Source organism: Panicum hallii, chromosome 4, assembly GCF_002211085.1.
Source record: "Panicum hallii strain FIL2 chromosome 4, PHallii_v3.1, whole genome shotgun sequence".
Lineage (NCBI taxonomy): Eukaryota > Viridiplantae > Streptophyta > Magnoliopsida > Poales > Poaceae > Panicum > Panicum hallii.
Genome location: NC_038045.1, coordinates 12,303,195 through 12,329,803, shown reverse-complemented (window position 1 = coordinate 12,329,803; position 26,609 = coordinate 12,303,195). Strand labels below are relative to the sequence as shown.

Here is a 26,609-nt window from a genome sequence, read left to right as displayed (position 1 = left end):
CGTGCCCTGTGCCGCTGGCCCCCACCTGTCTATATAGCGCGGCACGACAGGGGCCCACCAGCTAGGGACGAGCTGAGGCGCCCCCGATCAGGGCGCAGAGGTGAGAAGGCCCATCGGGCCCGTTAGGGTCCCATGATCTGGGAGATCAAACTAACAGATGCCACCTTTCCCAATGTACAAGCAAAAGATGATTGTTATCGCTATAATGGTCCTTCGTAATTTTATTCGTGACCATGGAGGTAAAGATATTGACTTCATTTATTTTAACCGTGATTCTGATTTTGTACCCACAATACCGGAAAGATATAACAAGTATGCAATGTCACAATGTCTCATGGATCAACTCCGCACTCAATGCTACAACTATAGATGTATTTCGTGATGAGCATGCCACCACATTTTCGCTTTCTTGGAATTAGTTTCATATGCCATGGTTGTTTTTGTACTCCACTTGTTCAAACAGTTCATTCATCCGATCATTTTGTTTGATGAGATTTTAAAATTATTTAAATACTTAAAGATATTTAAATTTTAGGGTGATACTGAATATGTTAATTTATTTTTTTCTATAGAGCAAACATTGCACGTGTAGCAACATTTTTCCCCCCACGGTTACTGTAGCGGTGCGAGCGTGAACAGTTCTCGCGGTACTGTAGAGGGCAAACAGCCTTGTAGCGTGCCGCGCGTGAACGGTGGCCCCGTGGTAGGTATTGTAGCGGGAAAAAAAACTTGCAGGATGCAATCAAATAGTAGCCATCTATCCACCATAGTAGCCATCTATCCACCATAGGTAAAACATCGTATTCTATAATTATAAGAATTAGAATTACCTTATCAACCAAACAGGTTCATCAGCTTCACGTTTTTTCTAGTGGAGCTGCTTCATGGTGGAGTTGATGGAGCGGAGCTGAATTTTGTGGAAGCTACCCTTGAACAATTTAAATGAATTGACCCGTGTTTAATTTTCCGCAAGCAAACCAGGAGGCATCTCGTCTCTCTTGGTCGACCTCCAGCTCTTCGATTCGCATCCTGTACACGATATAGATAGCAAACGGAGGGAGATATACTAGCCCGGGTGGTGAATTGATCCGGATTCACGTCCGTATAGCATTCGAATCCAAATTTCATTTTCTTCAAACTGACGAATCTAAGAGTATGTTTGGTTCATACTAAGGTTATCAGTTTATCACCGTTTGCTTAAAAAAAGTTGCTAAACTTGACTATGCTTAATCAGGTTTTCAAATTTATTTCTTGCCATACTTTTTTGCAGTCATTGATGCGTGGAACCTAGTTTGCAGGCAAAACATCGTGCCACAACGGTAGCAGGTTGCCTAAACTTGTCAAACTTGACTGATCTCAAAACGTGGCAAACTATTAAGGTGTAGAATGTTATTCTACACCCACTTTCTATTACTAGTAAAAATACTAATCGTCAAAATACTGAACTAAATTATCAAGTTTTGAACAATGTTTAGTAATAATTCGCTGGTTACTGAACTACTAAAACTAATTCTGCTCAGTTTAGCTATTGGTGTAGAATAAACTGCTACAAATCGTAAGGGGAACGTCGAAATTGTTAACAAATCATTGCTTGCATTTTCTTTTTCCGATCTCTGATCGGATGGGATCTGTGTCGGGCCACGCGATGATCCCTGGGGCGTTCAAAACAGCGCATGGACCTGGGCACAAGGAGAAGAGGAGAGAGGAGTAGAGTGGCACCGAGCAGCCTAGCTAAAAGGCATGACTGGATAAGCAGTGGTGGTCGGTCGATAGAAAAGAGATGCAATCGGTAAGTAAAGATAGCGTTTGAGTATGCAACTTGCTGTCGGGTCCATGGTGGATCTGTGGTTGTGACCGCACGTAAGAAGAGATAGATTGTTGGCTGTGGCAGGCACCACACCCGAGTGCAGCTTGCTGGAAGATCGTCTGTATGGCCTGTAGAAAGTTGAAAGACAAAAGAGACGAGCGCAAGGGAGAGCAGGCCGCCCACGAGCCACGCACGCAACGAGGAGAGGGGGGATCTCGGTCTCTGGATCCCGCCGCGAAGGAAGGCAAGATCGCGGCGGATCCGCGGCCAGGCGCGCCCGTCCTAGACGGCCGAAAGCTGCCTGAGTGCCGAGGAAAGGGAAAGCGACCCAGATCATCAGATGCCGCCGCACGCGACCACCATAGAGTCCTCCTCGCTGCAGGCTCGGGGTGGGCCTCTCCGCTTCTCTCGGCCTCCAGCAGGAGTCCAGGCCCGCCGCCGCACTGCGCGTATCGTCAGCGCTGACGTGCCGCAGCAGATGCGGAGCCTGCCTGCGCCTGCGCGCGCGTGCAAAAATCTCTTGTGCGCCACGGGCCCCCAGAGAAAGATGCAGATGCAGGGGCCCGACGGCAGCCTGCCGCCGGATCTTGAGATTTGAGAAGAGCTCCGCCTCCGCTCATGCGCGCCGGGTGGTCGGATCCAACCAATCCAACGTGACCACTGACCACGCCGCTTTCGCTGCTGTTTCCTTGTTCGTTGTTGTATCCTTCCTGCCATCGTTTTCCGGTTCCCCGCGCGCGTCGAGGCTCCGCCTGAAAAGTTTTCATATCTACGTATCTATTTTATATTATCCTCAAACGAAGCCTAAATGACCCACCAAGCACCGCCTCGGCGGAATCTTGATGCTAAAAAGAATATCCGACTCTAAAAATTCTGAGAGCAAGCACGTTGATACATGTCAACATTTTTAGATTATTCCATGCAATTCTGATCCACATAGGAATTTTTATTTTTGATGATGTGAAGAAGAGAATAGGATAAGAGAAATAAGGTAAATTAAGGACCATGAGACTAGCTACCCATCAAGGATTTTGAAACCAATCTCTTGCCCTTAAGGTGTTTCGAACATTAAACGACACACTCAACATATTTACCATAAAACTTGTATGGATCTCAAAGCAATACAATGCCATATATGCATATCCATCACAATAATTGGAGGATGTATATCCATGATGATATTTATTTTATTTGTCTTTTTATTGAGATACATGTAAGCTTTTTCAACACATTGAGCCGATACTTTCTATGAATTATCATCCCCTCTAAACTTATTACTGCACCATTTGAATGGAAATTGACTCTCAACTAAATAAGCCTTGGTTTTCCTCATGACCCATTGTTCAACATTCGCATCTATTGCTCAATGACGATATGTCAACTTTAAGTGCGAATGAATCCAACTCGAAACATAAAGGTTTCTAACCTTAAGAGAAAAGGGAGCGCGATAGGCGATGAAAAAGAAGATCAATAACCTATGGCCAGAAAAAAAAATCTAAGCAAATTTAAAATACATTAAGCGAGAAAAAAAATGAACCTCAGCAGTGGCCGTGGCAGCTATGGCCTATGGGCTATGGCCCAGATTCGCCATATCGCCACGTCGACCACGAGGCCCTCCACCTCCACCAGATCGCGTCGTCCCCTCCCTCGTCGCCACTCGACTCGCCTCCTCCTCTCTCTCCACTTGTCTCTGTCCTCCACCTCCGACTCCTCGCCCCGCTCGCTTTCCACTCCGTCCTCGAGAAGCTCTCGCCTCCCTCCGCTACCGCCGCCGCCGCCGCCTCGGCGCCTCCGCCCCGCGCGCGTCCCGTCGTCGCTCCCAGGTCGGTCTCCCCCTCCCGCGCCCGTCCGGACTCCACGCGTGGCTGTTTTGTTTGTCCCTTCCCCTGGCTGCTTGCCGCCCCCGCGGGGACCCTGCCTTGTCGGGACTCCTTGGCCCCGTGCGGCCCCTGCGGGGTGCTTACTTAAATGCGCCAAGAATCGCGGGCGGCGGCCTCTTGCTGCGTTGCTCCTCTAGGTGTTAGGAGGAGCTCGGGTTGATTCTGTTCTGACTTGCCTGCGTGATTTCGGGTTTCCAGATTCCAATTAGCTTCTGGGTTTGCTCTCGAGCGTCACCACGCTTTGCCGTCTCGTGGGAAGCTGCATCATTAGCTGGGTTCGTTCTTTCTTTGCCATGCGGCAAATCCTGTACTCATCTGCATCTAAGTTTCAGGCATCAGTATGTCAGATGGCCAATCATATGTTTTGTTCTCGGCCTCCAATAAAATTTGCGAGATGTGTTATTTTCATGCTTTTGTAGTGCTTCGTAGATTCCATTCGTAGATTTCACTAACTACTGCTGATGCAGTAAATTACTACTGTTATAGCTTTGATATTGTTCAAGCTTCAGGAAAAATTCTGTGGTGCCTGTTGTCGCTGACCCAAAAACAGAATATTCTTTCCATGCCTTCTAAAAGCTGTATAGTGGCAGACTGTGGTACCTACATAGAGTTCAGTGCTGCTACTTTAGATGATTTTGATTCGTTCCATGTAATCGAGTGTGCTACTGGAAAGATCTTTCCATTTTTTCCCCTCTTGTAGTTACAGTCCACTCGTTTGCGGTGTTTCCTGAACAATTGAGATTAGTGGATTATACACGTGTGTTTCTGCTTTAGAGTTTATTTTCTTCAGTCTCCAATCAAAATTCCATTTCATGTGTTGGTGCTGATCTGAATACAGAATAGAATATTCTTTTCGTCTTGACATTTATGCCTCGTAAGATGCAAAGTGGCTGAATCTGAAACATATCAGAGTGCAGTGCTACTTACATTAGATGGTTTTGATTTGTTATATATTGAATTTGTCGTGCAAGAAGTCGTTTTACCCCTTCTAGTGCTTAATAGGCTCCACTCCTATAACAAAGATGCTTCTCTTTTCTTTTGAAACCAACAAAAAGATGCTTCTTTAAGACCACATATGTGATTCAGCAGAATATATGGTATTGTTCAGTCTTAAGATGAAGTTGTATTTTGCCTGTTGGCGCTAACATAAATTCAGAACATTCTTGGGATGTTGACATTATTCTTCGTAAGGTGTAAAGCGGCTGACTGCGATACTTATCTACGGTGCAAAGCTACTGCATCTGATGCTTTATTTGTTTAGTGAAGTGAGTGTGCTATATGAAAGATGGTGTCCTTTTCCCTCATCTAGTGCTTATTCGATTCCAATGCTCCGTTGTTAGATGTAAAGAAGCATCTTGAAGACTAAGTACTGTTGATTCAGTTAAATTGCTGCTAGTAGGTTGCTGCTAGATGATCAATCTCGAGACAAAATTCCATTATGCCTGTTGATGGTGACATGCACAGTGAATATTCTTATGATGTTTATATCACGCTCTTAAGATGTGAAGTGGCTCACTGTGATACCCTTTTAGAGTGTAGCACCACTACTTTCACCGTGATTGGGGTGCCGTGCATACAAATATTCTAGTCGCCTATTGATCAAACTTGTGCGGCCTCTCTTGCTTCGTTGGTGATTCTTGTATATTTTTGCTTTCTTATTGATGTCCATCCATATCATTTTGTGTGTCAAATTAGTTTGGTTTATTTTGATGGGGCGTCTAGTTGGTAGCATAAATTTAGTTAAGAGTTAAAAGATGGCATGTAATTTTTGCTTTCTAACTCATGTTTTCTTTGTTCAGTTTGCAGAGTGATCTTGTTGAGTTTCTATATCAACAGCACTGCAACTTCTTGCAGTATAGAAAGGCTATTGCTGTTTTCCACTTATTGGTAATTATCACAAGCCTTTTTATCTATCACATGGAGTCAACTCTATACATTTATCCATCCTGTTAATAGATAATAAGAGTATGCATAATATGCTCGAATTGTGAACCTCCTGTTTCTCATAAAATTGTTATGCCTGATGATGACACAATCACATAGCATTTATTGTCAACTTTATTTTTTTCTTTGAAAGCTACATGGACCTTTGTTTCGAAACTAATTGCATCTCCTTCTGAGAGCAAGAATGGCATCTGGTTAGTACCCTTTTCAGATTCAACTATCATTTTGAATTTGCATGAAAACAATTTCTAAGCAGGAAACAAAGAAACATAAAGTTTATATTTGCATTTGGTGTTCATTTCAATGAAAAATTATTTTCTATGATAGAAAACAACTTAGATGAACTCACCTGTGTTTTGCAAAAACATGATGAACATGTGATAATATTTTAACTGAACACTAACTGTACTGACGAATATTGTAGAATACAACTAACTCAATCATTAACAGATTTTGAATGCACTTTGTTTCAACCACTCTATGCATTTCTCATTTTCTCTGTTGTGTGTATTTGTTATTTCGTTGTTTATACAGTACTGATTTTGAAATTCATGGATATTTACATTACCATGTCTTTTTCCATCCATGCAGAATTGCAGACGTGGAAAATCTCGCACAGTGAAAGCAGAGTCAGTTGCTTCTGATGTTACTTGTGGATTTGATAAATAAATAGACTCTCTTCAAGGGTGCGAACAAATGGATCGTCATGATACGTCTGGGTTTGTTAGTGGAGGATGCAAGGTGACAAAGGGACTGCTAACAAGCATAGACTTCTAACACATTATATTTCATTGCATTATGTAACCTAGAAGTGACGCCGAGTCGCTGACTGTACCATAAAGATCAGTAGGATTTGATGGTATTCTCAGCCACCAGGAGTAATTGATCATATGTTTGAACATTCAGGACATACTGCAAAATCTTTGAGTTCAAACAGCCTTGGAAACTGGACCACTCATAGACCAATAGTCATGGAACAAAGAGCTTGTCCTACACAACTTGATGTGCTTTCCCAAGATAGCACAGATTTTGTATCAAGAGGGATCAAGCGTAAGCGTGTTGACTTGTCACTTGGCTTAGGTAACTCCTCAAGCTCCTCTGACTCTAGCAAGCAGAGCATGGGCACATGCTGCACCCTGTCTTCTACTGCAAAGGATAAGGATGATGGATCATCTATTGACTTGGACCTAAATTTTCAGTTTAGTCTGTGTAGTGAAGGCACGTCCAAATTGGGCACAAATGCTTGTAATGCTAAGACTTCAGAGAAGCAGCCTCCTACGGATCTTAAGTTATCTTTGACTGTCGGACCTGCTGAATCTATTGTTACTGATGTGGACCTTAATGTGGCCTCCCAAGATCACACAGTAATGCTGCAATCATGCAATATGGCCTCAGTATCAACTGTTGATGAAGGATCAACATCAGCACGCTGGAAATCTGGCGGTATGCTACATCCTTACCTGTTACCTGTTGGCTCCAATCAATCGCACTGTCCTTTACCAATGCCACCGGCAATACAACTGGCAAAAATTCCAGTAGCCTGTTCTTCTGGAGTTATCAGCCCACAACAGCGCTGTAGTAGCACAAAAGTTTGTTCACAACCAGGATGCTCTAAAGGTGCCCGCGGTTCATCTAGGCGCTGCATTGCACATGGTGGCGGCAGAAGGTGCCAGAGAGAGGGTTGCAAGAGAGGGGCGGAGGGAAAAACCATCTTCTGTAAAGCTCATGGAGGGGGTAGGCGCTGTGAGCATCTTGGATGCACAAAGAGCGCCGAGGGTCGCACTGATTTTTGTATAGCTCATGGGGGTGGCCGCCGATGTAGCAAAGAAGGGTGCAAAAAGGCAGCAAGAGGAAAATCTGGTCTTTGTATTAAGCATGGAGGGGGCAAGAGATGCCAAAAAGAAAACTGTACAAAGAGTGCGGAGGGACAGTCTGGCTTTTGCATTGCTCATGGAGGTGGGAGGCGCTGCAAGCATGAAGGTTGCACAAAAGGTGCTCAGGGCAGCACTAATTTCTGCAAATCCCATGGAGGTGGTAAGAGATGCACACATCCAAATTGCAGCAAGGGTGCCGAGGGCAGCACACTCTTCTGCAAGGGCCACGGAGGAGGGAAACGCTGTGCAGCTGAAGGCTGCCCAAAGAGTGTCCATGGTGGCACTGAATTCTGTGTTGCCCATGGAGGTGGAAAGCGATGTGTGGTACCAGGATGCACCAAGAGTGCTAGAGGACGAACAGACTGCTGTGTTCGTCATGGTGGGGGCAAAAGATGCCAATTTGCTGGCTGCAGTAAGAGTGCACAGGGGAGCACTGACTTTTGCAAGGCTCATGGTGGAGGCAAGCGTTGCTTATGGGGCCAACCAGGATCTGACCTTGCCACCAGCAGTGCTCCTTGCGAGCGATTTTCAAGGGGAAAGAATGGACTGTGTGTCGCACACAATGCTCTGGTGGAAGACAGCCGAGTCCGTGGTGGGGAGACACTTGGTGCTATGGGCTTACCAGGACCTGTTGCGAACAACATGGTTAATCATGGTTCCATTTACAGAACTGCGGATGGTGAGTCATTCAACCCTTTTAAACTCAGTGAAAGGTCCAACAATGTTCTGCATCCTGCAGGGACTCTTCATCACGGACCAATATCTGCTCCCGAGGGGAGGGTGCGTGGTGGTAATATTGTTGCTATGCTATCTACTGGTATGAATCTTGGAAAGCAATTAAGCTACAATGTGGAGGCAAGCACCTCGGGGGGAAATTGGCTGTAGCATTGAAAAACACCAGCCTGTCCAATTGGCTTTGCTTCATGTCAACTGGAAGTAACCTTTTGGTCTTGCCCTATTGTGTATCTGGGAGCCATGCCTGCTGATAACATAGCATTTATGCTTCATACGGGATTTCCGTGTTTTGTTGTAGCTGTAGCTACCTTTGTGTCATAAATAAAAAGGGGGAAAGTACTGTAATCTATACTAGCACCCAAGTGTGAAACTAGAACTGTTGGTTTGAGATGTAACAAATAATCTTCTGAACCTGTGTGTTTCTTGTTCTGAGTACAATATTAGGATTGAGCTAAGCTCCTGCAGTGCATGTGTGGAACTGTTTGAACTCTACTCTAGAATATGTTATACCTATTTATTCTATGTTCTTCTTAGTGATGGCATGTATTCAGTTACTCTTAGATAATTTTATTCTAGATACAGTCGATGGTCCAATGAATTATTGGGTTCTATCTATGCAACGGACTATGTTGAATTAGGGCAGGCACTGAGCATTTTTTTTTCTTCAGAAGCAAGTTCCACTTCAAAACGTGAAATTGGCCTGTTTTTGTCCCTTGATGGAGCTGCCTTCTCATGTCCCCTGTCATATGCATTTGTGTCCTTGTCTTAACATGATGTAACGACTGCAGTTCAGCAAAATTATTCTCTTCAAATCTGTATGAATTTAGGTGGAGTTGCTGGTTCACCAAGTCGTTCCTTGTTGACAGCATGGAGTGTAGATGAGAAAAACAAAGGAATGCATGGCCATCGATCACATTTGTCCTGTGCGTGTACGACCAAAACACTGCTACAATTATAAAATTAGGCTTGTTTCAGAATTACAAGCTAAGTTTGTCAGGATGCAGAGTTTCGTTGAAATCAAAACATCTTGGTATATGTTGAGAGATTGGAGGGAACCAAATAGTCTTGTGATTTGGAGGGCTGGAGGATGTGCGTTCAACGCAGGTGCTAGTGCTATGTATAGTGGTTGGTCTCCATCAGACGCTAGGATGGACGTGTTTTATCTGTTTTGGGGCTTTCTTTTCCTCTGCTTTGATGCATGAGCAGAGTCCTCGCACGAAGGGATTACGGACAGCCTCCCCACTCCAACCTGCAGGAGCAGCTTGTATGCCCGTGGTATGTGGCCATGTGGGAAAACCAATCAACAAAAACTTAATACTCTCTCCGTTCTTAAATATGACGTTTTAGGACAAGACGATCAGTTCAAAAATGACAGTAGATTAGAGCTGTAAAACATATACTGCACAGATAATTTTTCAATATAACCATAGCCATTAAGGAAATGGATGATTTACAGTAAGATTTATGCTAGCAAGTAGCAACTCAGGATCACCCTCTTGCACAATAACCAAGCAAAATCGTTCAGTTCAGTTTTCCGAGTGCAATTCCCGAGTTCAAAATCGTTCAGTTCAATTCACCATCATTAGGTGCAGGGCACGCTGAGGAACCGCCAGCAAAACTACAACGCAGTTCACGCTCTGAGATAGGATAGTTGGTAATGGTAAACCTGAAGTCCTAAACTAAACATTGGCACCTGTTTCGTCCGGTGTACCCTGCGAACAAATGGAGATGTGGTACGGACTACCTTGGCCAGCATATGAACCTCCGAGTCTAGACTTTCGACAGGGGAGCAGAGCTTGAACAACGGCCACAGCATCCCAATTCCCAACAATCAGTCAAACACCGTATTCTGCAAAAAGGAAGAAGACTCAGTATCTGAAATTCTGTATATATGGCTTGATTTCTAGCTGTCCCATACTACTTATACTTATCTAAAGTCATATTACAGCTGAAATCAAGATTCAGGATGGTAACCATTATCTAAAAATCATATTAATTACAGCTGAAAACAAGATTCAGGATGATAAATGTTGTAGAAAAAACTGATGAACTTGTTGGCTGAGCTCCTTTGCAGTTTTCCTGGGATCCCAGGCTCAAGATCAATACTGTTTGATGATCTTGTTAAAACGCATTGTGGTTTCAAGATTCACAAATATAAAATATCTACTATTTTGGATACTTACCAGAATACCCACACGAGATATCATAACAAATTAACAAGACTCTGCTTATCCAATCAATTTGAAGCCACAATATGTTGAACACTTGAACCCCAACTAAACTGGCCAAGAGTAACATGACTCTATGAAGTTGCAGAATTTAAATAATGCCCATATCTGGTTATTCATTCTAGACTTCCAATGCTATGTAAAATTCTGGAGTTAACACAGAGTAGGGTAACACATTGGTTATCAACTTACAAAAAAGCCCATCAAACTTGACACCATGATCAACCTATCTAAAAATTGAAGAGATAAGATACCTATCATTGATGCTAAAGAGGTGTTCCACCAAAAAACCCAAGCTGTTCACCATTTTCCCTTTGACTGATGCACCTGCACTTGGTCCCTCACATGTAGAGACTGCTCCCAATGTTACAGAAATAGACAAATTATGAAAGTAACATCAACAGGTTGAGGAATCAAACATTCGCTCTCAATGAACTTTTTTTTTCTCTGTCGCCAATAACAAGAACCAAAAAATTACAGCGAATGCTAACCAAACAGCAGAAACATCTTATCCACAGCTCCACCAGTGAACAGCCATGCTTGCACAAAGTTATTAGATAGAAAACAAGCTTAAACAAACTACATAAAAAAATTGCTAATAGAAGTACCTCTCTAGCTTAAGAAAGATATCCAAGTTATTAGTCAGAAGTTTAATTTGTATCAAAAAAACTCATTCGGTTTACACCACACAAACAAACTGAAAATATACTAGCATAACTTCAAACATTTTCATATCCACCTACCATGTGCATGAATTGAATTAAATTCTGAAGCTACTTGTTCATACCATATTTAAAACACTTGCACTGAGACAGACCGACACAGACATTTTCTTCAGGAAAAGAGAAGCAGAGTCACTCATCAGTTCAAAATTCCAAACAGGCCACCGACCATGGAATGAACATTATCTACAGTAAAAATCTCGAAAAGCACACTTAGTTTGTAAGTATGGATTCCTGGAAAATCATCAAGTTATCATGAGGAACAATATCATTCTCCTAATCTGATTGCAAACTCAAGTTCCCAAAGCACAAAGAGAGGACTACAATTCTGTTTCAGTCACCATCTTGCAGAGAAGGCCAAGAAAACTATCTGCCTTCAGCAGCATTAGATACTTCCAGCTTGATGTAAAAGACCTTGCACCAGAAACTTGAACTCCTTATGCCCCCTGAATTGCTGCAGAAAAACACAAATATAAATTTGAGGCATTATGGGCATAAACCAAAACTGCTTGCAGCAATGACAAGAGGTCCCAAGTTGCTGCGAACACCTAACTGATGAACAGCACTAACTAATTTTCCACAACTACACCAGTAACGGTCAGATATGCACAACATTCCAAGTTGCCGCGAACAGCATTAACTTACTTTCTACAACTACGCCATATGCACAACATCATTAAGAGAGAACTGAAACATAGGTGGGCATGAGGCTAGTACCTAGAGTGTAGAAGATCTCGAAGGGGAAAATAGTGTCGGAATTGGGGGTCTTGCTGAACTTCCTGACTCTGCCAGACCTCAACTGGACACTGGAGATTATGCCATTTGCACTTACGAAGATGGTATCGGACATCTCTGCAAAGCCGATCACCTTGAGTTGGGTGATGGGGGCTCCGATGGTGAAGGGTATCGACATCTCCAGGTCGATGACCCTGCACAGCGCCCATCTACCAGCAGCCTCCCAGGACCAGAGGCGGAGGCTGTAGCCCTCCACGGCGGCAACTCCCAGCCCTCCACCCTCCCCGGTCACCAGGAACGCGTCCCTCCTAACCAATGGTGGAGGGTCCATTACCGTCAGGGCACCCCCGACCAAGTTGTACGTGAGAACAGTGCGGTTGTTGAGGACGCCCAGGGTGAAGTAGAGCGCGTCGCCGACGAGCAGACTTGGGCCCATGATGCTCATCACGTCGGGCGAGTTCATGACGGCGCCGGGGTGGACTGTGCTCGGCTCGGTCCAGGCTCCAGTCTCCGAAGAGTAGAGGATCGCCCATGTGGAAACCACGTCGACGTCCTCATAGGAGGTGGCCGCGAAGAGCACGTGGAACGGCCCCTGATGGGGGGCAGTCGAGGTGGTCGCAGCCGTCCACCGCGCAAAGCACCGCCCCGGCGAAGTCGCTGTAGGGAGGTTGAGGCGGGTCGAGCTGGATAGGCTCCTCGGGTAGGAGCTGATGGTCGCCGGTGACGGGGCTCCAGACGATGAGGCCGAGGGGAAATGTCGTATGGAGGAGCACGCGACCGTGGCGGCAATCGAGCGCGAGCGAGTACACGCACTCGAACTCCGGCTGGTGGTGGAGCGGCGGTGACGGGGCGGCGGTGGTTACGAAGCGAGGAAACGGGTCGTCGGAGCGGCCGGTGTTCTGCAGGAAGCCCAGAACTGGCGGCGCCATGTGGTGCTTGCGGTAGATGCGGAGCATGTCAGGGCTGGTGAAGAAGGTACGCCACGCCTGGCAGACGGCCGCCGCACGGAAGAGGCATGCCGGCTGGTCCGGCGGGAGGCGGAAGAGGACCTCGCCGATGACCGCCTCCGACAGCACCGGCCCTAGGGCCGCCTTCTCACCGGGAGCCTCCATCTCGCCGTGGGATTGTGTGCTGGCGAAATCGAGAGGGGAGGATTTGGGGAAGATTCGGTGGACTGAAATGAACTCGCCGTTCGAAGCAGGCACAAACAGCCTGCCTTGTAGTTGCGGCCACTAGAGACAAGAGAGGGTAGGCCTCTGCTATGTGGGGCCAGGGTGGCAGAGTGGTTCAGGCGAGTTCGGATTCAAAGGCGAGTTCGGATTTTTTTTTCTATTTTAGCCTTTTAATCTTAAATCTAATAATAGCACATGCAGAACTGACCTTTTAAAAATCGATTTAGTGGTGCCAACCTTTTAGCGTGACCCCTCACTTGGTCACTCCAAACACTACTTAAAAAAAAGGGTTCGTAGGGATAATTGAAAAAGGTATTCGCAGTAGGAGCGGGGGTTGATAATTGAAAAAGGTAACGTATCCGTTCTTAGAAATGTGACTCGGCCTCAAAAATTATTTTTTAAAAAATAAAAGAAAAGGAAAAAAATCAAAATATTCTAACCAATCGGCCATCACCACAAGTGCCTCTAATAGAGAGGTACAATTTTTGATAAAATTTGCACACTTGCGTTAACCGGGGTTCAAACCGCTCACCTCATGCCTCATGCGTACCTTCCTCTCCACCACACTACATAATCAATTGTGACTCTATAACGTATATTGTTCTTTCGTATCAACTCTAAAATCGATTTCTAGCGCGGGTCACAACCCTACCCGCCCCTACAAATACCTTTTTAGGGCGGGTTACACCCCACCCGACCCTAAAAATATTTTTGTATTTTATTCCATTTTTTTTTAAATCTTAGAGTACTACAAAATAAATAAAAAAGTAAAACTTCTACATAATGGTTATTGTGAACTATAGATAAAAAAATTGTCAGATCCGGGGCCACGGGACTGCTCACATGGTATACATATTCTAAGATAAAGGATGAGATATGGCCCACACCGTACATCAGTTGTAACTATTCGTGCCGTAGTAAAACTACTCGTACAGTAGTAGAACTAGTCGGAACATAAGGAAACTACCTAAAAAGTACTCGGGTACGAGTCCTGAGCTCGTAACTGGCTAGAATTTCCATATAACTCTGTCCCCCAAACTATATAAGGGCGGGCAGGGACCCCCTCCAACTAGATCAACCTGATCAATACCTAAGGCAATACAAACCACCACGTAGAACGTAGGTTATTATGCTCTCGGCGGCCCGAACCTGTCTAAACTTTATGTTCCTTGCACCTTTGAGTTTCTAATCTCGGCGACACCCTACCTACAACTCATCACCTCGGTAGTATCACTCGGTGGGCTTAGCGGTAAAATACTAACATCTGGCACGCCAGGTAGGGGTGTTCATCGAGCATCCACCGAAAAACTCGATGGCATCTTTCAGCTTCACCAGCACCGTGCTCGATGAGGGTGCAACATTGGTTTTCGGCTTCTGAATCTGCGTCGCCAATGGGTCGGGTGGTTTCAACGGCCACCTAGCCAACTCCAGGAAGCTGGAGCCCTCTACACCAAATCGATGCAGCGACCTCGACAAGTTTGTCGACAACCTCGACGAGTTGTTGCTCGCTGATCGCGCTGGGGAGATCGAGACGATGTCCGTTTTCGACGCGACTTCAACTTGTGCTGCACCAGGACATCTAGAATCGGACTCTAACCGATCTGAGGAGGCGCGTGTCCAATTCCCGTTCGGGTTAAGCAATGCCGCTTCGGTCAACGAGGAGGCTACACGGTCTAAGTCCCTCTTTGACTTGGAGGAGGACTTAGATCGTCTACTGAAGCTCAGAGACGAGGGAACCACCGCCTGCCGGGGGCCCACCATTTTTGACAACTACTCGAATTCAGACAAAAAGTACTCGTCGACAAAAAGTACCGAAGGATGAAATGTACTTGTTGATGAAAAGTACTCGTTGACTGGTACTACACCTTCAAGAAGGAGTTCGGGAGGACTCGAGGACGAGGGAGCCACTGCCTGTCAGGAGGCCCCTGTTTTCGACAACCACTTGGACTCAAATGAGGACCCCAAATCCTTTTCGGGTAGTCACCTGGGTTTGACCATAACATCTACGCCGCAAGGCAGATTAATATGACTCCCGCCTTGTGGCCTTCATGCAGGAACTGCCTTTTTAGGAAAGCAAACCCCTCTCTCACATCTCTGAAGAGGGAGAGGACAGCACAGAGCTAGTTGAGTACAACCATACAGTTGAAAGCTCACCGGATCATCAAGTCTACATGGCTTCCCTTCGCAAAGCGGATAAACGTACAACGGACGCCCCTTAGGATGAGAACAAGGAGTACAGAAGGATCCGGCGGTTGAAGAACGCCAAGCGTGCAAAGAGCAGGTGGAACGCGGAAAACCGCGTACGCAACTCACTGTACCAAAGGAATCTCAACAACGCTTTCGCAGCAGCTGAAAATTGGGAATGCCGCAACCCGATCGGCGCCATTGCAGAAGCAGTGCTCCTTGCTTAACAACTACCACCAAACCCTCAGATACAACGGCTGCAATATCTAACCCAGCGCGTGCTCGTGCAACTCGATGGGCAATACCCAATGTCCTCGACTCGGAACGTGCTCTCAAGACCTGAGCGCCATGGTGAATCCGCGCAGGTTAGTTGCACCCCTGGAGGAGGTTCCGAATATCGGGGGAATGACAATCGCCAGCGCAACCAGAACAATCTAGTCGGCCACGACAATCCCCAGGGCCAGCAGTCCGCGCGTGGCAATGTCGAACAAGAGGTGCAACAATCTATGCGCCCACCCCACAACCAGCAAGATGCAAGGCCTCAGGGCGAAGCTCCACCCGAGGCCAGCCTCCAGAACGCTCCTATGATTGATCTAAGGCAGAGATAAACAACGGCCGCGACACGCGGCGCATCATTGAGGCAAGGAGAAGGGACTGACCCAACATATATCACGACGCATATGATAGTGATCGCTTCCCCACGTTCACCTCCAACATCACCGATCGGTCCTACCCCAAGGATTTCAAACCAGTCGGTATCCCCAAGTACGACGGCAAGCAAGACCCGCGCTAGTGGATTCATTGTTACTCCATCACCATCGAGGTATCTGGTGGATCCAACTCCACTAAATCACTCTACTTCCTAGTAGCCTTGGAATCCGCACCCCTCACTTGGCTCAAAAGCCTTAAACCAAACTCCATCGACTCCTGGGAGGATCTTAAGAGGGCCTTCATCGACAACTTCCAGGGATCCATGATCCGAGTAGGTACTCGTCATGACTAGTCCCAGGTTAAGCAGGAGTTGAACGAGGCCCTAAGGTCCTACATCTGGCATTTTTTCGAGATAGAGCCACCATCGCCAACATTACCAACGAGGACGTCATCCGCTGCTTCCAGAACGGCCTCTTCTCGAAGCACACCTACCACAACTTCAGATGCAACCGCTCGACTACCACCATGGAATAGCGTGACATGATGGCTCGGTGGGCTGACCAGGAGGATGAGGAGAACTATCGCTTCCCTAAGCGCAAGAATGACAAGCAGGGAAACCACAACAACCACTTTGACAAAGGTCAGCGGAACAACTCGGGGAATCCCTAAAAACGCAAGCCAGACCAAGAAGTCGCGGCTGTTGAGTGCAATCCGCGGGGCAAGAAGTTGGGGAACAATCAACCACAGTTTGAAGAAGTCCTGCACAAACGATGCCCGATGCACCCGAAGTCACAGCATACGCTCTTCGAGTGTGTCAGCCTTCGCAAGTCACTCAACGCCCCACTCCTTCCTCAGGACGAAAAGCGGAAGGATCAGGGGGACGACAACGAGGGTGACAAGTTGGGGTCTCAAGACTTCCAAGACCCAAAGAATGTCATCAAAGTCATCTTCGGTGGGGACGGTGGCTTCCCCTCGAAGCGTGCGCAGAAACTGACCCTGTGCGAAATTCTTTCTATCGAAACGGCCATACAGAAACCTCTAAGATACAACGAGGTCCCGATCTCCTTCTCTAGGGAGGACCAGTGGACCAGCTTCTCTGAGCCAGGAAAATTCCTGCTCATCCTAGTTTCTGTCGTGGCAGGCTCACAGTTGATTAGAGTACTCACCGACAGCGGGAGCGGCCTCAACCTGCTCTTTGCGAGTACTTTGAAGAAGATGGGGCTAAACATCTCCAAGATGCTCACCCTAGTGGAGCCTCATTCTACGGCATCATCCCGGGAAACGTGGCTACACCACTTGGTTCAGTGGTCTTGCCAGTCACCTTCGGAACGAAAGACAACTACTGCACGGAGTACATCAAGTTTGAGGTGGCTGACTTCGAGTTGTCATAACATGCCATCCTCGGCAGACCAGCTTTGGAAAAATTCATGGCCTACCCCACTACGTCTACTTACTACTCAAGAAGCTAGGCAAGAAAGGCATACTCATGTTCTGTGGTGACTTGAAGAAGTCATACGATTGCGACCAAGAGTCGATCGAGTACGCCGCAACATCACGTGTGCTAGAACCTTCAGCGAAGGTCTTCGCAGCCGCGTAAAAGCTCACCGACTCAAAGAGAGAGATCCCCAATCAGAGGCCTAGCCAGTCCAGGGTAAAACCCAACCCCAGCAACGTCGGCATCAAGGCTATCCAGCTACAAGAAGGTGACTTATCCAAGACTGCTTTGATTGGAGGCGGCTTGAACGACAAATAGGAAAGCGTGCTCATCAACTTCCTTAGGGCCAACCGTGACATATTTGTGAGGAAACCAGCGGATATGCCGGGTGTGCCCAAGGAGTTGATGGAGCATTGCCTAAAAGTTAACCCCAAAGCCACTCCGAAGAAGCAGCGACTACGACGCTTCGCCGAGACAAGCGGGATGCCATCAAGAAGGAGCTAGCAAAACTACTCGTGGCTGGTTTCATTAAAGAAGTCTACCACCCTGAGTGGTTAGCAAACCCTGTACTAGTTCTTAAAAAAGAATAATAATGAATGGAGGATGTGTGTGGATTACACTGATCTTAATAAACACTGCCCGATGGATCCCTTCACGCTTCCACGCATCGACTAAGTCATTGACTCTATGGCTGGCTGCGTCCTGCTCTCTTTCCTTGATTGCTACTCAGGTTACCATCAGATTGCTCTCAAAGAAGAAGACCAGATCAAGATAGCATTCATCACCCTTTTTGGAGCATAGGCCTACACAACTATGTCCTTCGGGTTAAAGAACACTGGAGCCACCTATCAGCGGGCTATCCAATTATGCCTTGCTCATCAGCTACATTGCAATGTTGAAGCCTACGTGGACGATGTGGTCATCAAGACCAGAGCCCACAGCGAGTTTATCCTTGATCTCGAGGAGACATTCAACAGCTTACACAACTTTCGGTGGAAGCTCAACCCAACCAAGTGCGTCTTCAGCGTACCACAAGGGAAACTACTCGGTTTCATCATTAGTCACTGAGGAATTGAAGAAAACCCAGAGAAGATCACCGCCATTACAGACATGGATGCCCCACGGATGATAAAGGATGTCCAGAAGCTCACAGGCTGTATGGCGGCCTTGAATAGATTTATCTCGCGACTTGAAGAACGGGGATTACCCTTTTTCAAATTGGCCAAACGATACGACAAGTTCCAGTGGACCGAGGAGGTGAAGCAGGCGCTGGAAAATCTCAAGCACCATCTGCAATCACCTCCCATCTTGACGGCTCCACAACCAGACGAGAACCTGTTACTCTACATCATCGTGACTACTCACGTCATCAGCATGGCAATCGTGGTGGAACGCCAAGAAGAAGGCCATGCTTTTGGTGTGCAGCGGCTAGTCTACTTTGTCAATGAAGTTCTCTCTAAATCCAAGGTTCGTTACCCGATAATTCAGAAATTACTCTACGCTATACTCATCACCTCCAAGAATCTTCGCCACTATTTCAACGGACACAAGATTTCGGTGGTCACTGATTTCCTATTGGCAGATATTCTCCACAATCGGGATGCCACTGGGCGCATTTCCAAGTGGGCAGTGGAACTGGAGGCCCTTACTCTCGACTTCAAGCCTCAAACTGCCATCAAGATGCAGGCACTAGTCGACTTTATGGCAGAATGGCGAGAAAACCAAGTGGAAGCCCCAGCCAACCTGCTAGAGCATTGGGTGACGTACTTCGATGGCTCACTCAAGCTCGGAGGAGGTGGCGCGGGCGTACTCTTCATCAATCCAATAGGAGAACAACTCAACTTTTTATTCCAAATACTATTTGAGGTCTCGAACAACAAAGCCGAGTACGAGGCACTACTGCACGGGCTACGCGTGGCAATCTCTCTGGGCATCAAGCGACTACTTGTTTACAGCGACTCCTTGCTAATGATCCAACAAGTCAACAAAGAGTGGGATATCAACAAGGACACCATGGATGTGTTCGTTGCAAAAATACGCAAGCTCGAGAACAAGTTCTTAGGCCTAGAAATTCATCATGTGATTCGCAACAACAATGTGGGAGCAGATGTGCTTTCGAAACTGGGTTCCGATCGAGCTAATGTCCCACCAGAAGTTTTCGTCCATGAGTTGCATCACCCATCCATCAAGCAAAGCACCATCGCTCAGGTCCAATAGAACCCGACCGAGAGATCTTGACAATCGAGGTCGACTGGCGGGTGACTTTTCTTGACTTCATCAAACTGCACAAACTACCTCCTGGCGTCGACCCAAAAAGCGCTGAAGCCGCATGTATCCTAAGGTGTAGCAAAGGGTACGTTCTAGTCGGAGACAACTTATACAAGTGTGGATCAGCATCAGGCATACTCATGAAGTGTGTGTGCATTGAGGAAGGCAGAGAAATACTCTAGGAGATTCACGAAGGAGCGTGCGGAAACCATGCTGCTTCTCGCATGCTGGTCGGGAAGGCTTTCAGATCCGAGTTCTACTGGCCGACTGCTTTGGCAGACGCCAATGCACTTGTTCACGGGCATACAAACTGCCAGTTCTTCAACAAACAGCCCCACATCACGGCCCACAACCTTATTACCATACCACCTTCATGGCCGTTTGTATGCTGGGGCCTGGACATGATAGGTCCCTTGACAACTGCTCCAGGAGGTTTTACTCACGTGTTGGTAGCAATCGACAAGTTCACGAAGTGGATCGAGTACAAGACAATTACAAAGCTCTCTGTCGATCGAGTGGTTAGCTTCATTTGTGACATCTTGCACCGATTCGGCTTTCCCAACACTATCATCACGGATCTAGGATCTAATTTCCACTCGCATCAGTTTTGGAATTTCTGCGAGCGCAGCGCCATCGAGGTCAAGTATGTTTCAGTAGCTCACCCGTAGGCCAACGACCAGGTTGAGCGCGCCAACGGCATGATCCTGGATGGTCTGCAGAAATGACTCTATGATGAGAATAGCAAAAAGGGAGGCAAATTGATCAATGAGATCTCATCAATAGTTCAGGGGCTTCGCACACAACCAAGCAAGGCCACAGGACAGTCACCTTTCTTTCTTGTCTACGGGTCCGAAAGCTATACTACCGGCTGATGTCATGTGGTGATCTCCTCGACTGGAGATGTACGACGAGGGCGCGGCTGATGATGCAAGACATCTAGAACTTGACTCGATAGAAGAGGTCAGATGCAATGTTTTGCTTCAGTCAGCTCGCTACTTACAAAGCGCCCGTCGCTACCACGACCGGATTGTTCAAACAAGATCTTTCAGCGTTGGAGATTTGGTCCTTCGCTGCATCCAGGATGAGACTGGGATGCATAAGCCTAATTCGCAATGGGAGGGACCCTTCATCGTGCTCAAGTTTACAGGACCAGGGTCGTATCGCTTACAGTACCCTAATGGCCAGGAGGTCCCAAACTCTTGGAATATCGAGCACCTATGCCGTTTTCACCCTTAGCTAACTTGTATCCCAAAGTTGTCAGCTGTAGCGCAGCGATGTTTACTGAAGGGGCATCGCTCCCATACTTCCAGTACTACTCCGTTTACTAATTCTCGACTAGTACTACGTGCAGTTTACTGAAGGGGCATGGCTCCTATAGTTCCAGTATTACTCTGTTTACTAGTCCTTGACTAGTACTACGTGCAGTTTACTGAAGGGGCATCACTCCCATACTTCCAGTACTACTCCGTTTACTAGTTCTCGACTAGTACTACGTGCAGTTTAATGAAGGGGCCTCGCTCCCACACTTCCATTACTACTTCGTTTATTAGTTCTCGACTAGTACTACGTGTAGTTTATTAAAGGGACATCACTCCCATACTTCCGGTATTACTCCGTTTACTAGTTCTCGACTAGTACTACATGCAGTTTACTGAAGGGGCATCGCTTCCATATTCCAAGTAACACTCCGTGGGCATCGCTCCCATATTCCAAGTAACACTCCGTTTACTGGTTCTCTACTAGTACTACGTGTAGTTTACTGAAGGGGCATCGCTCCCATACTTCCAGTACTACCCCGTTTACTAGTTCTTGACTAGTACTACGTGCAGTTTACTGAAGGGACATCGCTCCCATATTCCCAGTAACACTCCGTTTACTAGTTCTCGACTAGTACTAAAGGAGCATCACTCCCACACTTCCAGTACTAAACCTTTCCAGTACTAAACCTAGTTCTCAACTAATACTATGTGTAGTTTACTGAAGGGGCTTCGCTCTCATATTTCCAGTACTACTCTGTTTACTAGTTCTCGATTAGTACTATTACAATTTACTGAAGGGGCATCGCTCCCATACTTCCGGTACTACTCCGTTTATTAGTTTTTGACTAGTACTACGTGTAGTTTACTGAAGGGGCATCGCTCCCATACTTCCAGTACTACTCCGTTTACTAGTTTATTGAAGGGGTATCGCTCCCACACCTCCAGTACTATTATGTTTACTAGTTCTCGACCAGTACTACATGTAGTTTACTGAAGGGGTATCGCTCCCACACTTCCGGTACTACTCTGTTTACTGGTTCTCGAATACGTGTAATTTACTAAAGGGCATGCTCCTATAGTTCCAGTAATGCTGAGTTAACTAGTTCTTGACTAGTACTATGAGTAGTTTACTAAAGGGGCCTCGCTCTTATAACATTGTATTTACTAGTTCCCGACTAGTATTACGTGTCGTCAGCTACCTTGATTTCTTGTCTCGACTACAAACAAGACATTCCGAGTGCTTTTTGACGCGTTCCTCTAGTTCCCATGCTCGGAGGCTGGGCTCGACAGGGCACTCAGCGTGCTTTAGGCGGATCGTTTAAGTTCTCATGCTCGGAGGCTAGGCTCGACAGGGCACTCAGCGTGTTTTTGGCGGATCGTTTAAGTTCTCACGCTTGGAGGTTGGACGTCGCAAACTATTCGGAAGATTCATGGAAGAACCCGATTTAAGAGACCTTTTTAAGATTTATCTCGGGATAATAATTATTTAACCATTATTTTAGGGATTTTATTCTGAAATAAGAGTTTTTCATTTTAACCCAAAGATCTTATCTAGCCATTGACTCAAGGAAAAAGTTTAACCATAATTTTTGGAGAAGTTATTTATTTAACCATTTTTTCTGGGAATTCATTCCGGAAAAAGCGGTTTTTCAATTTCTTAACCAATTTTCCTATCTTAACCATCAAATCCTTTTTGTTATATATTGCATGCCACGATTCTTTGGTTCCTATTTTTCAATCCCTAGGGATGTGGATTCGAGGCTCAGGGGCTGCGAGACACGTGTCATCAGCGATTTATTTTTCAAATATTTTGGAAGGTAAGGATAGAAGATTCAGCGCTAACTTGACCCTCGGCTGATCCTTCGTTTCAACCTAAGGCTCGGGGGCTACTCCATATGGAGTTCGACTTTAATCGCAACTGTAACACCCTAATGTAAATTTCCTAAATTTTAATGAATTTATTTTGGCTTAAATAAAATCTCTAAGGTTTTCCTTGATTTATCTTGCATTTAAATTAATTTGATATCACAAGTAATTAAAACTTACTTTAGGGCCAACATGTTTGTGCATTCATGCTGGTGCATCTATTTTGTTTGTTTGAATAGTTGAGTTTGAATTCAAATCCCATTTGAATTCAAATAGAATTGAGTTAGTTTGAAAAAGAAATAGAAAAGGGAAAGGAAAACGAGAAGTCAGCCAGCCCAGCCCGCAGCCGGCCTCCCATTCTCCCCCTCCTCCCTCTTGGGCCGGCCTCTTCCCCGGCGGCCCATCTCCCACTCCCCTCTCCCTTCTCTCCCGCGGCCCAGCACGCACCCGAGGCCCGCGCTTAGCGCCAGCCCGAGCGCTCCCTCTCTCTCTGGTCGCTCAGCCCCGCATGTCAGCGTCCCGGCTCCTCTCTTCTTCTTTCTTCGTCCCCGCTCACCGGCCGCCCAAAATCTCTGGCGAGCCCTAGCGCCGGGCCCGCACGCCGAGATCCCCTGCCCGGCCTTTATCTGGCTCCCGTGGACCCCCCTGCATCCCATCTGCTACCCCGCAGCCGCCCCAAACCCTAGCACCGCTGCCCCGTCCTGCTCCGCCGCACCAAGCCTCTACGCCGCCGTGCACCTGTCGCTCCAGTGCACCCCAGCTCCGGCCAAGACCCGCAGCAGCTCCGCCTCGTCGCCAGGAAGTTCCCCAGGCTCCCACCCTCGACCTCGAGCCCTACCGCGCCGGAATCGAGCCGAGGACCGCCACCGGTATCCTGCCCCGCTCGCGCGATTCCTCGCCGCCGGTGATCCTCGGACCCCCTAACCCCCGTAGAACCTTCACAGGATCTCCACGAGTCGACCCCCGGTGACCAGAAGCCCGGAGACACCTGCATCAGTTCTCCCCGCGAGCGCCGCCTGTCCCCGCCGCTCGGCCCTCGTCGCCGGCCAGCTTGCGCTACTTCCCTGGCCCGTTCAAGCCCTCGGTGAGCACCACACCATCCTCCTGGTCGTCTTGCGCTAGATGTCGTGGACCAAGGCTCACTCTTGCGGCTGGAACACGTGCGCCGGCAATACGCCGCCGTGCCGAACCGCCCCCGTCGTCGTGTGCGCCGCCTGAGGCCTCCCCGAGCCCCGCCTTAGCCCTAGGTGAATTACCCATGTTGCGTAGGCCATCCCTGACCCGAGCTCGAGTAGTTTTGACCCCCGGAGCATCGGATTTGAGGAGCTCCGGTGAAGCGTCCCCCCATCTGGGAAGACTTAAAAGTGATGCTTTATCAGTCCTAGGAGACTGATAACACATTTATTACATCAGATGGTACATCACCGTACAACTCTACGCGGTAATGGGCAGTGAAGCGCCACTATCGCGAGGATTACAACTAAAACCCACACTACTACACTAGCTACGGAAAGAGGGTCTTCAGAGTCTTGCGCCATGCGGAACTCCAGCGGTGGCCTTAACCACAGGCAAGACTGGGTGCAGGACGAAACCCTACTCGACGTCTTCGGGGAGGTAGTCTGGATCTTCTGCTGTAAAAAGTAAGAGTGGGGTGAGTACAAACGTACTCAGCAAGTCCAATCACACCCAAGGGGGGGGGTTATCATAGAAATCAATGCACAGGACAGTCCAAGGATAAGGTTAGGGTTCATTTGCGGAAAACTCGGTTATATGCAAAGGTTCATTTTAAAAACATTTTTCAAAACAAGTTTTAAGTACCAAGGAGCACATGGTGTTGATCCACACAGGATCCAAGTTTTAAGCTGCTACCGGACTCCCCGTCTGCCGTAGCACACGGCACAACTACTGGACACTTTCCAAACAACCCACACTAGTCCAACCATTCCCAGAGAGAAACACTAGTTATGTGACCACACCGTAACTTGCCCAATACCTTGGGCACGGCTATTCGAATAGATTTTAACTCTGCAGAGGTGTGCAACTTTACCCACAGGTGAGGTACCACAGCACGATTACCATAGTGTTGGTGCAGATTCCAACAAAGCCATTACCCGCCTTAGCTAGACCTGACTAGCCACCACGGGATCCATCAAGGGGTCATTCGAACTATCTCCGAGGTTTAACCGGGGCATAAGTCACACAAAGCTTATCCCTTCTCCTTGATCACCCATTGCTCTCAGCTCTCCTGATGGCTATCAGACTAACTAGTGGGATTTATGCTAAGCCGTTGTCCATACAACGGTCAAGTGGTTTGCACGACATGAAGCTAGGTGAGACGACACATCAACTCGGTCCTTAGGGGTGACAAGATGGATATCTCCCTTCCTTGCTCAACCACACAGGTACGAGCACACCAACGGCAATTCACAAAGAAATGTCATCCATCTCATCTAACTTATCTTTCAAAACCACATTTTACCTCTCCCCACACACACACATTTTTTTATTTATAAAACAGGTGGTCAAGGAATAGTCATCACAAAACAAGGGGTGGTTATCACAAAACAAGGGTGGCTATCCTACCAAGTTTTCTCAAGCAAAACCATGCATTTTTATAAAACAGGCCAACGGGTTGTGTTCAATAAAAACTGGGATAGAAACATGCATCAAAGGGCGGGGTTGAACTTGCCATCATCAAATCCTTGCGGGAGGTCCTAATCGAAGCACTGTCCCTCGGGTTCGGGGTTGCAGAACTGGTCCTCGTTCGCTTGATCATAGTCGGTACCTTCTTTGTTCACTCCGTGTCCTACGACGCAAACAAACAGGCACACAATCAAGCGAAAGAACTAAAAGCTTTTATCGTTGGGGTTGAATCGGAAATAATTTAGTTATGGAGATAGGGGTAATATTTTTGGGTGGTTTCTTATCGGCATGGTTAGAACTATACTAGAAAGGGCGAAGTAAAGTTTCGGGTCGATCGGAGATCGTTTGGCGTATAAAATGACGAGTTAAAGAGGGTTCAGGGGTTAAACAGGGGTCCAGGGGCTCATTCGTAAACTTTCTGGAAAAGAAAAGGACCTATTTGTACATCCTAGAAACATTAGGGGCACAACAAAAAGTGTGAGGGGTCTATTTGGAAATAAGTTTATATAGTGGAGGGGTCTAGTTTGGGAAATGGCAAAAGGAGGGGGCTCTTCTTGCAAAGATGTCAAAAAGGTGGAGGGCCCTTAAACAGATAGAGGGGAAGGGAGGGGCGTAAGGGCAAATCTGCCCCTTTCTTCCTCCTCTCCCCATGGGAACAGAGGAGGGGGGGGGGCAGGGCGCCGGCGGCGGCCAATCCGACCGGCCCGATCCCCGGCGGTGGTCATAGGAGGGGGGAAAGAAGGAGGAAGGCGAGGGGGTTTGATTCCCGGCCTTACCTCGGGCCCGGGCGGCGGGAGGAGGCGGGGCGACGGGAGCGAGCGACGGCGGCCTCAGGAGCACGGCGGGGGCGGCGCTAGGGCAAGGGAGGCGGGGGCTGGGTGTGCTGCGACGGTTGTGGGGGTGCCGGGGTGCCCCTCGGCCCTATTTATAGGCGGCCGAGGCGGTGAGGCAGGGGGGAGGGGGTCGGCCGGCCGCTCCGCGGGCGGCCAGTAATGGCGTTTGGCCGCTCGCGGCCGTCGTGGTGCGGCGTGGTGGCGAGGGTGCCGAGGCGTCGCACGTGGGGGGGGGGGGCTGTGCCGGCACAGTGGCAGGGAAGGCAGCAGCGTGCGCGGCGGTGGTGCGGCAGGCGACGGGCGGCGCGGCCACGCGCAGGGGAGGGTGCGCGCGTGCGCGCACGACGCGGCGAGGCGCGGGCCAGGGGCGGGG

At 47.6% G+C, this 26,609-nt stretch overlaps 2 protein-coding genes across 6 annotated transcripts; one reads left to right on the top strand and one right to left on the bottom strand.

Annotated features, from left to right (window-relative positions):
- The first annotated feature begins 3,262 nt into the window (after positions 1–3,262).
- LOC112888372 lies at positions 3,263–8,757 on the top strand. 5 transcript variants are annotated; one of them, XM_025954580.1, is made up of 4 exons: positions 3,263–3,630; positions 3,886–3,962; positions 5,487–5,574; positions 6,223–6,954. In XM_025954580.1, exons 1-4 carry the CDS (start codon positions 3,367–3,369, stop codon positions 6,298–6,300), a joined length of 507 nt encoding a protein of 168 aa, XP_025810365.1. In that variant the 5' UTR covers positions 3,263–3,366; the 3' UTR covers positions 6,301–6,954. The 5 variants fall into 5 exon arrangements, with proteins under 5 accessions (XP_025810365.1, XP_025810364.1, XP_025810361.1 ...); XM_025954579.1 differs by lacking the exon at positions 3,886–3,962 and adding an exon at positions 8,245–8,757 and having other exon boundaries at positions 3,439–3,630; positions 6,223–8,184; XM_025954578.1 differs by having other exon boundaries at positions 3,443–3,630; positions 6,223–8,757.
- Positions 8,758–9,650: 893 nt separating this feature from the next.
- LOC112888373 lies at positions 9,651–13,124 on the bottom strand. The gene is made up of 3 exons (XM_025954581.1): positions 11,908–13,124; positions 10,723–11,644; positions 9,651–10,089 (listed from the first exon to the last, which is right to left on the bottom strand). Exon 1 carries the CDS (start codon positions 13,035–13,037, stop codon positions 12,480–12,482), a length of 558 nt encoding a protein of 185 aa, XP_025810366.1. The 5' UTR covers positions 13,038–13,124; the 3' UTR covers positions 9,651–10,089; positions 10,723–11,644; positions 11,908–12,479.
- Positions 13,125–26,609: the final 13,485 nt, after the last annotated feature.